Source organism: Pelodiscus sinensis, chromosome 24, assembly GCF_052426305.1.
Source record: "Pelodiscus sinensis isolate ZL-2025 chromosome 24, ASM5242630v1, whole genome shotgun sequence".
In the NCBI taxonomy this organism is placed as follows: Eukaryota; Metazoa; Chordata; order Testudines; family Trionychidae; genus Pelodiscus; species Pelodiscus sinensis.
The window spans coordinates 25,191,460-25,204,430 of record NC_143075.1 but is presented as its reverse complement, the minus strand read 5'-3'; the positions used below and the strand labels follow the sequence as shown (position 1 = coordinate 25,204,430).

The 12,971-nt window shown below is 47.0% G+C and overlaps 1 protein-coding gene across 5 annotated transcripts in view; it reads right to left on the bottom strand.

The window, feature by feature from the left end:
* ZBTB17 (zinc finger and BTB domain containing 17) overlaps positions 1-11,710 on the bottom strand; it is a 35,545-nt gene extending 23,835 nt beyond the window's left edge. Inside the window, exons 1-2 of one of the 5 annotated variants that reach the window (XM_075906906.2) lie at positions 11,554-11,678; positions 10,164-10,258 (exon numbers count right to left, since the gene is read on the bottom strand). In XM_075906906.2, the coding sequence (XP_075763021.2) occupies positions 10,164-10,191 (28 nt within the window). In that variant the 5' untranslated portion in view covers positions 10,192-10,258; positions 11,554-11,678. Of the gene's footprint in view, positions 1-8,546; positions 8,628-10,163; positions 10,259-11,553 lie in introns of those variants that run through there. The other 4 variants (XM_075906907.2, XM_075906909.2, XM_075906905.2 and 1 more) reach the window with 4 other exon arrangements.
* Positions 11,711-12,971: the final 1,261 nt, after the last annotated feature.

Below are 12,971 nucleotides of genomic sequence, written 5' to 3'. Positions count from 1 at the left end.
ATCCTAATCCAATGCCCCTCTGCTCCCCCAGAGCCAGACACCCCCATATCACCGTCCTAACCCAACGCCCCTCTGCTCCCCCAGAGCCAGGCACCCCCATACCACCGTCATAACCCAATGCCCCTCTGCTCCCCCAGAGCCAGACACCCCCATATCACCGTCATAACCCAATGCCCCTCTGCTCCCCCAGAGCCAGGAACTCCCAGCAACCCCCCCCCCCCGCTCCAACCCAATTCCCCCACTTCTCCCCCGGAGCCAGGCACTCCCAGCAACCCCCTGCCCCCGCTCTAACCCAATTCCCCCACTTCTCCCCCAGAGCCAGGCACCCACATACCACCGTTATAACCCAATGCCCCTCTGCTCCCCCAGAGCCATGCATTCCCAGCCCCCCCGCTCTAATCCAATCCCCCCATTTCTCCCCCAGAGCCAGGCACCCCCATACCACCGTCCTAACCCTACGCCCCTCTGCTCCCCCAGAGCCAGGCACCCCCATACCACCGTCCTAACCCTACGCCCCTCTGCTCCCCCAGAGCCAGGCACCCCCATATCACTGTTATAACCCAATGCCCCTCTGCTCCCCCAGAGCCAGGAACTCCCAGCAACCTCCACCCCCACTCTAACCCAATTCCCCCACTTCTCCCCCGGAGCCAGGCACTCCCAGTCCCTCCCCACCCCTTGCTCTAACCTAATGCCTGGGTCCTGGAGCTGCCGCCACCACACACTTCTCCCTCCCTGCGCTGTGACGCATGCGCAGAGCAGCCAGCCATGAGCAGTCCAGGCGTGCGGCTCAGAACCAGCAAGAGCCACCGCATTTCTTTACTGAAAGAGCTGCACGAGAGCCACGAGTTGGCCACCCCTGCTATAAACAATGTAACCGGGTGGGCTGCCCTTAGATAATTTATAAAGATGTAGTCGCGGGCCACGAAAAAAATGTGATCGGGCTGCATGTGGCCCACGGGCTACATGTTTGACATGAGCCTGCTGTCTGTGAAGACTAGGAAAGCATCCTCAGGTAACAGCGCTGCTACATGAGGAAAGTAAGAAGTGGAAGCTCTCCTTCCTGACAAATTAGAAGTCCTGGAGAACATAAGAACAGTCATATGGGATCAGATCAAAAGCTCACCTAGCCCAGTATCCTCTCTACCAACAGTGGCCAATGCCAAGTGCCCCAGAGGGAGTGAACAGAAAAAGTAAACATCAAGTTTACTGTCATCCATTTCCAGCTTCTGAAAGGCTAGGGACAACTGTGTGGCTAACAAGTATTGATGGACCTAACCTCCATGAATTCATCTTGTTCTTTTAAGAACCCTGTTAAAGTCATGGTCTTCACAACATCTTCTGGCAAGGAGTTCCACAGGTTGACTGTGCGCTGTGTGAAGAAGAACTTCCTTTGGTTTGTTTTAATTCTGCTACCTATTAATTTCATTTGGTGACCTCCTTAGTTCTTATGTTATGGGAACAAGTAAGTAACTTTTCCTTATTCACTTTCTCCATACCTCTCATGATTTTATAGACCTCTATCATATCCCCCCTCAGTCTTCTCTTTTCCAAGATGAAAAGTCCCAGTCTTTTTAATCTCTCCTTATATTATAGCACCCATTCCAAACCCACTAATCATTTTTGCTACCCTTTTCTGAACTTTCTCCAATGCTAAGATATCTTTATTGAGATGCGAAGACCATATCCGTATGCAGTATTCAAGTCCATGGGCGTACCATGGATTTATACAGAGACAATAAAATAATCTCTGTCTTATTCTCTATCCCTTTTTACATGATTCCTAACATTCTTTTTTTCTTTTTTGACTGCTGCTGCACATTGAGTGGATATTTTCAGTGAACTATCCACAATGACTCCAAAGATCTCTCTTGAGCGGTTATAGCTAAATAAGTCTCCATTGTTTCAGAAGTATAGTTGGGATTATTTTTTCCAATTTGCATTTATCGACATTAAAATTCATTTTCCATTTTGTTGTCCAATCAGCAATCTTCTCAGTCTAATTTGTCTTAATTAGCTTGAGCAGTTTAGTAGTATCTGCAAATTTTGCTACCTCACTATTTATCCCTTTCTCCAGATCATTTATAAATATGTTGAACAGGATTGGTCCCAATATGTACTCTTGGGGGACTCACTACAGGTTGAACCTCTCTAATCCAGAAATTGCCGTCATCCAGAATGATTTTAGTTGGATGGTTGTTCACTTCTCATGGGTGTGGCCAAGTTTCCTGCAACCCATAAAGTTTGTTTACAGCCACCAGTCCTAGTTCTCAGTGTTCTGTGCTGGCAATGCTGCTAGACAATATTGACCTCCCATGATCCAGAAAATTCTCTTGTTTGGAACCAGTCAGGTCCTGAGGATTCTAGACTACAGAGGTTCAACCTGTAGCAGCTTCTAAACCAAAATTCAATCCAGAAGTTGCATTTACTGGACACTTTCTTCCAGGAATATACAGTTACTGCTGTGCTGCTGCAGGCTGTGACTTGTGTTTCAATGCTATCAGAAGTACAGAAGGCCCCCGCTTTACAACAGCCTGATTTATGGCCCCCTATACTAACAACCTTTTCCGTAAGTGCAGAAGGGGACGAAATCCCCCGACTTACGTCCTAAGCACCGCATTTACGACGGCATACGACTCCTGTTGTAAACGTGGGCTTGAGTTACGACACCCCCGACTTGCGACGCTATTCCCGGAGCCGATCGCATTGCAAGTCGGAGGCAGCCTGTACCCCTTGTTGTGTCCTTTGGGCACACCGTGCTTGGCCTGCTTGCTTATTCAGAATCAAAGCCTTGCACATAGAATCTGCTTTGAAGACTAACCAGTATATTTGCTGTTTACAGCTGATGCAGTTTGCCAGAAGAAACTATGAGATTGTTAATCCAGAGCTGCAAAAATTTACAAGACACTAAGACCCAGACTGTGAGCACTAACAACCAGAAGCTAGAACACAGATAAGGGAAGCTAGTGCAAAAGATAAGGTACTCCAAGTGCCCACCTGGTCCATCACGTAGTCTCTGTGATCTTGCCACTGTATTGAGAAAAGCTGCTGCAGTTTAATAAGAATAAAATTAGGGCATTCCTGACTTACAAACTATAAGGTAATGGATGGACCCAGATATCAACACATGTATACATTCTGACAGTGCCTAGCCATTGTGTGTCTAGGGCCAACAACATCATCCCTAACATGTATCAGTTGTGCCCTGCTACCAAGTGAAACTGATTCCCATGACCCCCTCGGAGTCTGCCTCACGCAAATGCTGTGTTGTACCCTTTTCAGAACTTCAGCTACTCCAGGATGGCAATTTGCTGCAGGTCTTTTACAAATTTATTAAAGGGACGTTGTCAACAACCACCAAGAGCGACAATGGGCAGGGAAAGCCAGATGTGTTCTAATTACAGAGAGAGGATGACAAGTGATCAGTTAAGCTCAGTAAGAATAAAAGACCTCTCACTTTAGCATTAAGTTGTAAACAACTGACACTAAAATCTGTTTGCATCTGCCAAGAGAAATCAAGGGAGTATCAGTAGCTCATATGGATCTGTCAAACAGCCAAGGGGAACAGATGTACCAATCCACCCTAATGCACTAATCACATTCTAGGGCGAATCACATTCTTTCATCTAGCGTGCAAGAAGTGTTTTTACTATTAAATTTGTTGCAGGGAACAGAAGCTATTTTCCCCAAAAAACTTTTGTTAACTCTTTTTGAGTGCCATTTATATTAAGGATGTTAAAATGCAGGTAACTGTGTAAATGTGTAATTGCTGAGAAACTCAGTGGTTACACAGTTACATGCACCTGCAGCCAGCTCCCCGGGAGCAGGTGAATGCTCCTGCAGGTAGCTCCTGCCTGCAGTCCTTCTCCCAGGGAGCTGGCTGCTGGCCCTGTGCTGCTGCCTCTGGTGCAGTGGAAACAGCATGGGGTGGTAGCCAGCTCCATGGGAGTGGGGCAGGAGCCTGTGTGAAACCATGAATGTTAACCGATAAGCCCAGACTTAATCAGTTACCCATTTATATGGTTATATGTTCACATTTCTAATTATACTAGCCCCTCCTACTAGTGTACTAACACCACTGCGACGTTTTACTTCTATAAAGTCACTTGTTATTTGAGCCTCTCAAAGTCCTTTACAGGCTGAGCCTCACAATAAGCGTGGAAGTGTTCTCTAAATTTTACAAACAAATTGAAGCAGCGGGAGTGCATTAGTGGCAAAGTCACGAATAGAACTTAGGTCTCTTAATTCTTGGTCCTGTGACTAGACCACCCTGTCTCCTATTTCCAGTAACTCTCTCACTCTTCTGGAAAGAAATTCTACCTCTGGCATCCAGATCTTTGAGATAATACTCTCCGGTCCTTTTGTGGGCAAAGGGAAAACCTAGTTCTTGAAAAGCCCCTTTTTGGTTGAACTGGAAGCAGTTTCAACTTCTTCAGGAGGTTCAATGCAGCTCTGGAAGGATGCTTCATTGCAGTCTAGTTAGCTTTTAGGTCTGCTGACAATGGGGAAATTGCTGGTGCAATTACACGGACTGGAAATTTTGTAAATCTTTCCTCATTTGGGCAATTGGGAATTTACCATTCTAGTCTATGAGGTCCTTGCATGTCACTTGGGTACGTCTAGACTACATGCCTCTGGCGACAGAGGCATGTAGATTAGGCTACCAGGCATAGAAAAATGAAACGGCGATTTAAATAATTGCCGCTTCATTTAAATTTACATGGCTGCCGCACTGAGCCCATCAGCTGTTTGTGGGCTCAGCGCACTAGTCTGGACGTGCGGGGGTCGACATCAAAGGCATTTGTCGACCTCCCAGGTATGCCTCCTGGGATGAGGCATGTAAATTTAAATGAAGCGGCGATTATTTAAATTGCTGCTTCATTTTCCTATGCCGGGTAGCCTAATCTACATGCCTCTGTCGCCAGAGGCATGTAGTCTAGACGTACCCTTGGTATCTGAGGTTATGTGGAAGCTTTGGGATGCCTGTATTCCTATATGAAATATAAACCCGCCATCCCTTTTCTGGCAAGCCAGCTATCATATGAGCAAGTCTGCTCATCACATCAATACCTGCCACTAGAGGTATGTCCCAAGCTGCTTTTAAACTCACCAAGCCTCCATCTCTGATATGCAGCCATGTTTTCTAGATTCACTCTCCCTTATATCAGCCTTTCACAAAGGCAAACACACAGGCTGTTGGTACAGTAGCAGCTCCTTCAAAGAGCTAGCCCATCTTCTAGACACTATCTCTTTTTGAGAATATATTAAATTGACACACGTCAACCTTCCATCATTATAGAGCCATGTATTCTCCAAACCTATCAATCTGGTATTCTCATTTCAAAGAGTGGAAATTTTCATGAAAATCAGTGAAGTCATGAAATGAGGTTACAGCACACGTTATTTTATTCTAAAGTAAAGAATCTCACTAAAATGGCTATCTTCCTAAATCCCTCCAGACCTCTCACCCTGAGACAGTCTCAGAACAGATCCTGGCAGGGTACAAGACATACTTTAAATTTTCAGGGTGTCTCTTCTTTTGCACCTTACCGCTGTTACTTGGACAAAATCAATTTCCTTATGTTCTGGATCTTCTCTATGGCCCTTTTTAATTATAGCCAGTGCACTGGCTGTTCCTTAACCAACTGATACTTCAGAAGTTCTCCAGAGCCACACTGTAGGAATGAGAGCCATGTGACAAACAGCATTCACCGCAGCTCATTTGATTGCCTCTCTTGCCTTCTGACCAGTACAGTGCATCCCTTCGGACAACTTCAAACAAGCCAATCCCCTAAGCAGCTTCAAACAGTCACCATCTTTCCTAGTCTGCCATTAAGATGTTCCCTTCTTTTCTCCAAAATGCAGGTGAGTTTCCTTCACCCACAGCCTGCTCCCTGATAACAGCTCAGCACAAGCAATATGCAGTTCAAAACTAGTAACAGGCTTAAGTTCTGATATGTTATGATCTGATAAGATTGGAAAGGGGAACTGCACACTCTTGGAAAAGGAGGAGTTCTGGAAGCAAACAGCACTAGCTTCCAGTCCTCGAAGGCCCTGAGAGATCGGAATTGAAAATCAAGACACATCTGTAACAAAGGGTTACTTCAGGCAGATGGTTCCTATTTTAATTACAATTTCCCCCTGCTTCCAATCCTTGTACATGAGACATGATAGTTCAGGTACCTGACCTGATAAAAGAAACAGCCCCAATATATATTTGAAAGAATTCTAAAATGTTCTGGAATCATTTTTCTGTAAACTTGTGGCCTATGCAGAGTACATGACGTGGGGCTGTAGGGAAGATTTTTACTGGCTGGGATGACCCGCAGAACTCAGATTATAACTGAAATATCTGGTCAAAAGGTAAAAGGTATCACCTCCATCTCACCACCACTGCCATTAACCATCTTCCTCATGTGGCGGGAAAGATTTTCTCTGAAGCCTTAAAATGACAGCATACAGCAACACAGAAGACACCTCATTAATCAAAGCTCAGGGCCAATGGGAACGGAACGCTACAGAACTGAAGAAGGTTTAGACCCATTTAATTCAGAGTTCAATAATATAAGTTGTAATACTTCACACTTCCCATAAGAGAGCATCTTGATCCCTATTTTTATAGCTGAGGACACTGTCACACAGACAGGTTAATTGACCAAGGTCAGAGTCAGTGGCATCAATGGGAACCCACAGATCTGAATTCCCAATCCTGTAACTTACGTGTTATACCGTACTGCCCTCTGAAATGCTGCTGGGAACTTTTTGCTAGGGAGGGGTTCATTTCCAATGAACCCCTAACTTGCTAGATTCAGCAATGGTTAGTATCACAGAATGGTACATAGTTAATAGCAAAAAGCAATTTTAAGGTTACTTTATATTAAAAGGTGGTGATTGTCAAAAATGCAGGGCATGACTGAGATGCCATAATGATTATTAATGTTGATAAAAGATAGGCTCAGTTTAAAGTTACACAGAAAGGGGGAATATCCTTTGGGAACATTCGTCCACATTCCCATCGTTAGATAAAATGAAGAAAGGTAACCACTATGATGAATCCATCAAGAAGGACAAAGACAGATCTCACTGGCAATTCAGTCCACATCAAAGTCATGCAACCTCTAAGAATGCTTTGGTCTAGTCAATTTCTCCTTTACTTACATTTCATCTTAACGTTATTCTATGCCATTCAAACACTATATAGAGTAAGACAGTGTTTGGATAATAACCAATAGTGCTGCCGCCGCATACTAGTACTATTGGCTAGTGATGGCTAGATTGCTGGGCTCAACAGGTAGTGATCAACAGCTTCATGTCTAATTGTCATAAGTATCAAGTGGAGTGCCCAAAGGGTCAGTTCTGGGGCTAGCTTTGTTCAATGGCTTTATTAATGACCTGGATGAGGGGATGGATTGTGCCCTCAGGAAGTTTGCAGATGACACTAATCTAGAGGGAGAAGTAACTATGCTGGAGGATAGGGCTAGGGTCCAGAGTGACCTGGACAAACTGGAGGACTGGGCCCAAAGAAATCTGATGAAATTCAACAGGGATGAATACAGAGTCCTGCACTTGGGAGGGAAGAATCCCAGGCTGGGGACCAACTGCCTAAGCAACATTTTTGCAGAAAAGGACCTGAGGATTAGTGGAGGAGAGTCAACAGTGTGCCCCCTTGTAGCCAAAAAGGCTAATAGCATATTGGAGTGCATTAGTAGGAGCATGGCCTTAGTAGGGATCCCCTTTATTCTGCTCTGGTGAGGCCACATCTGGAGTACTGCATCCAATTCTGGGGCTCCCATTACAGAAAGGATGTGGACACACTGGAGAGAGTCCAGTGGAGGGCAACCAAAATGACTAAGGGGCTGGAGCTCATTATTTATGAGGAGAGGCTGAGGGATTAGAGCTTAATTAGTCTACAGAGAAGAGTGAGGGGGGACTGAGAGCAGCCTTCAACTACCTGAAGGGTGGGTTCCAAAGAGGATGGAGAGAGGCTGTTCTCAGGTGGTGACAGATGATAGAGGAGCAATGGTCTCAAGTTCCTGAGGGGGGGAGGGGCTAGGTTGGTTATTAGGAAAAAGTTTCCCTAGGAGGGTGGTGAAGCGCTGGGCTGGGTTCCCTAGGGAGGAGGTGGAATCTCCATCCCTAGAGGTGTTTAAGGCCCAGCGTGACAAACCCCTGGCTGGGAAGATTTACTTGGGGTTGGTCCTGCTTTTAGCAGGTGGATGGACTCAATGACCTCCTGAAATCTCTTCCATCCCTACAATTCTATGTTTTACCCACCCTACCCACCTCAGAACGGTGATGTACATTATATCAAGCATATTAACCAATACTTGCTCTTAGTGAACTGGAGGTCTCATTTCCTTGACACACTTTAAGTGAATTTCTTGCATTTTATCCACTTTAAACAGTAAATACACGTTAACATGGTGAGAGGAAGGAATGCTCAGTGGTTAGGACTAGCCCGGCTCTGTATGTGAGACTGGGGGCAGGTCACTTAGTCTCCACAGGCTTAGTTCCCCATGTACAAATTGGCACTTTCCTATTTCACTGACCTGTGGTTGTGAGAGCAAATACGGTCCAGGTGCTCAGATATTAAGACTATTCCTTTTGGAAACCTCGATCCATAACCCGTTCTATAAAACAGAGGTGACTGCTATAGGTCATGCCTTAAAGGGCTGTCTTGGATAGATTTAACAAAAAGTTGCATTTTTAAATACAAAACCATTGCCTCAAAGTTAATCTATTCCCTAAAAAGGAAAAACAAGTTGGGCTTACCAGGGCTCTACTGTGACCATCAAAGCGCTATTTGGGCTAAAATAAAATGCAAGGGAACTCAATTTCCAGAGTTCAGTGGAGCCAAGCAACTAGAATGAGAGCAACTGTTGAGTCTTACCCTCTCCAAATCACATAGGAGTGTTTCCCTTTCAATACTCCTCTGACATTGCTGTCAAGTCTTTTATTACTGTATCAATCATAGTGATGGAAAGCTCAGTACTAGACACCTGCATTTGAAGCATGCAGATAAAGATAAATACATCTGCTAGGTTTAAATTAAGCTTTCCACGTGAGCCCCCCCACGTTACTGCCTAGGAGGAACAAGAGACACGCCAACGCCACAAAGCATCAGTCACAGAGTATAAGGGAATACCAGATCATACAGTCTGACCTGCCCTCCTGTATATTTCAGGTCACTAACCATTGCACAGCACCTACACACAAAACCCAACAAGGAACAGCAGAGCAGAGTATTACAGCCCTCAAGAGGCTAAGGTGTTGAGTGCCAGAGGCAAAGAATGGGAGGGAGCAAGGTGCACCTATCCCGAGGGCGCCCTGCAATGTCAGACCTACACAGAGGATGTCCACAAGTAGAGGAGAAAAGCGAAGGTGATCTTTCACTTGGGGTCTCCCACATGTGACTCTGTTTTCAGTGGATCTTGTATACCAGTGGTGGGATTGTGGTACCTGCTGAACTCATGGCTAAGGCCTAGGAGTGTTGGCAGGAGTGTTGTGGGAGGGTTTCCCTTGTTGATCAGGTATGTGGCAAACAAATTGCACAGACAGGTAATAATTTGGATTATTTGAGAGAACATAGATCTGAATTAGTGCCTGTGCAGTTAAGCATTAATCCATGGTCACAGTTCAGATTGTATGTGGACCCCCCCAAACTTTGAATTTTACTGATGTAATTCATAAATGCTAGGTATATCAGTAAATCAGTAGGAAGAAGCTGCCACACTGCTTTGAAATGGTGGCCTCTCTAGACTAGCATCCTGTCTTCAACAATGGATGAGTTTGCTTCCCCCTGAACCTCAGCAGACTGGCTTATAACTTGATACATTGATTTTTACATTCCTTACATTACATACAATTAGAAATACTTGGAACTGAAGATGTTCTTAGTATCGATGTGTTTGTTTACTCTTTGTCTGAATCTTAAATTCCTGCTCTTATTGTTAGCTAGTGGCAATAAATGCCACAGGTTGTGTAAAAAACTATTTCCTTTTTCCATTTTTAAATGTGTTGCCTCTCAGTTTCATTGAATGTCTAGTGACTCTTGTACTACAAGGATAAATAGGAGCAGCTGATTTACCTTTGGTTTACCCTCATCTCACCTCTTATGTATCTACGCTATAAACTATATTGTCTTAATCTTTTCACTCTCCCAGTACCTGGGAAACCTTTCTTGCTTGTATTCATTTTTCCTGCTTGTCTCTCAATGCCTTCTATTTCTCTAGTATCCTCTTTTTAAGGCGGGCAACCTGAACTGAACACAATATTCAAAATTAGGATATGATGTTAACGTACATAATTACTTTATCACATTTTCATTATTGTTCTCTTATTCCTTATGCATGCTAATATGGTATGCTTTTTTGCACTCTTACTTTGTAAAATTTAAAATATTTGCTCACAACAGTACAATGATGCCCAATTATTTTTCCCGAGTGACTGGCTCTCAGCTCCTAGTGACGAGCATGGCACAGCAGAGGATGAATAACACATTCTGTGTTGGAGACACCATACCAACAAATTAGGAAAGGTCACAGTTTAGACCTACAATCCTTCGAAAATAATTGTGTTAATCGATCATATTCTGTCATCTGTTATATATTACATTCCATGATTCTGAGCTCATATTAAAATTCAGTAATGTTGGACCTATGCACCATTGGTATAATAGATACATTTTGCTCATGCATTTAATCAAAATAATATGATGAGCTATATATATCTCCATAGCAACTCTCTCTAGTATCTGGGTGCTGAATTAGTAACAACTGTATTTTTTCCCACCCATAAACAGACCTTCAAGCTACTTGTTGCTGTATTAACCTGAGATGTTTTAGTGAGGTCAGTAGGTGTGTACAAGCACAATGGCAAAGCAAATGTCATGTCCATTTGAAGCGTTGATACAGATCAATTACATTTTGAAAGGCAGACACTGCAATTGCATGTAGCGTGTGCGTGTACAGTATAATACGCATGGATCACTGGTGTTATGCTGGGAATTTCAGGACTGAGATCAGAACAAAAAAAGTGTATTTTTGGGTAGAAGTCTATGCAGTGGCATAGAAGTTCACATGGCATTTTCCTTAATCTAGTCTGCTGGTGATTTACTTGGCAAACCACTAAACACCTACTCTGACATTCAGAAGCCAACGCTAATGCCTACCCCAGTGAGTGCTGGGCGGCAGGGCAAGGGCCGAACACCGAGCCGGGTCCGCTGTGGGCTCTAGGCAGCTCCCCCCCCAGCGGGGCAGGAGCAGGGTCCGCTGTGGGCTCTAGGCAGGTCCCCCCCCCAGCGCGCGCCGCAGACCCCGGGCCCTTGGGCGGGAGCGCGCGGCCGGCTCGGAGCAGGCAGGTGCCGGGGGGGTCGATGGAAGCGGGCCCCGCCCAGCCCCCCCGGGCACTGCGAGTGTCTCAGAGCGGGGGGGGGGGGGTCACGTGGCGGCAGCAGCCCGAGGGTCAAGACTCTGCTTCTATGACAGGCCGGCAGCGCGGAGCGGCCCCCCCGGCCCCCCCGCCAGGGCTGCCCCGCGCGGCCCCTCCCCCCGCTACCTGCCATCCCGGGACCCGCAGCGAGTCACATTGCAGCGAGCGGGCTCAGCCTGACACCGAGCGGACAAAGGGCGCTGCCATGTTGGAGACGGGCGGAAGCAGCGGCGTCTCACCTCCCCCGCCCCCACCGGCTTCCGGCGCAAGCGCAGTTGGAGCGGTGGACTGGGGGGGAGTACGTCCAGCCGACAGCCGCTCTAGCGCATGCGCAGATGTCCCGAAGGCTCAGGGCGGGACACGCGAGCCACGTGGTTTCCCCGCCCCGCGAGCCCAGAGGCAGCTGAGCCGCCTGCCGCAGCCTCGGGCATCCAGCGCGCGCGCCCGGCGCCTCATCAGACTCCGCTGCCTTTCGCTCCGGCAGCGCGCGCCTTTGCAGAGGTGGGGTCTGGCTGAGCCGGGCTGTTCAAAGGGCTGGCGGGACCCCGGTGCCTGGGGGCTGCTCTTACTCTCACCCCGGGCTCGTACTCTCACCTCCCGCACAGCTCGTCAGCTGATAAACCATCCTGTTAGCCTGTGAAGGCCGCTGTCCTGCAGCTCGTTTTACCTCTCAGGACTTGCAATAGAAGGGTGAGGGCTGGGCCCTGCTCCTGGGCTCCGAGGGACACAAGCCCCTTCACACGTTAAGCATCAGGACAGCGATGAGCTGAACTTCCCTGAAAGCATCAGGATACGCTAGGTCTGCCGGGCCATTTTGGCTTTAGCAACAACTGGAGGCTGGCCTGTAGGGTTGCCCAAAACCAAACATCCTTGCCCCACCCCTGTCTGCCCGTCCTCTGATGCCCCGCTCATGCCTTACTCTGTCTTTGAGCGCCTGCCCCTGCTCCCTCTCCCCTCACCTCATTGCTCACTCTCCCCACCCTCACTCACTTGCTCAGAGGGCTGGGATATGGGAGGGGGTGAGGGGTCCAGCTACAGGTGCGAGCTCTTGGGTGGGAATAAAGGATTCAGAGTGCAGGAGGAGGCATGTGGGAGGAGGCTCTCAGCTGGGGCAAGGTGAACTGGCTCAGTTGGCAGGATGAGGGCTCTGGCTGGGAGTTGCAGGCTCTGGGGTGAGGATGAGGATGAAGAGTTTGGGTGCAGGAGGGTGCTTTGAGCTGGAACTGAGGGGCTGGGAGGGTGCAAGAGGGGATCAGGCTGGAGCAGGGGGTTGGGAATTGGGAGGGTGAGGGTGTAGGCTATGTGTAGACTTCCAGGTGCAGGCTGCAATACAAATTCTGGAACCCTTCCACCTCAAAAGACCTGGATCCTGAGGGTTGCATTGCAGGGATCATGCAGAAAGTGCGGGCTATTTGCTCCTCTGCAAAGATCCGTAGAGGTGAACTTTGCAACATGCCAGCTTCTGATCAGAAGATCTTATTTGGACTAAAAACAAACTCTCTTATTGCAACGCCAAACACAAGCTTATCCTTACACTGTTTGGT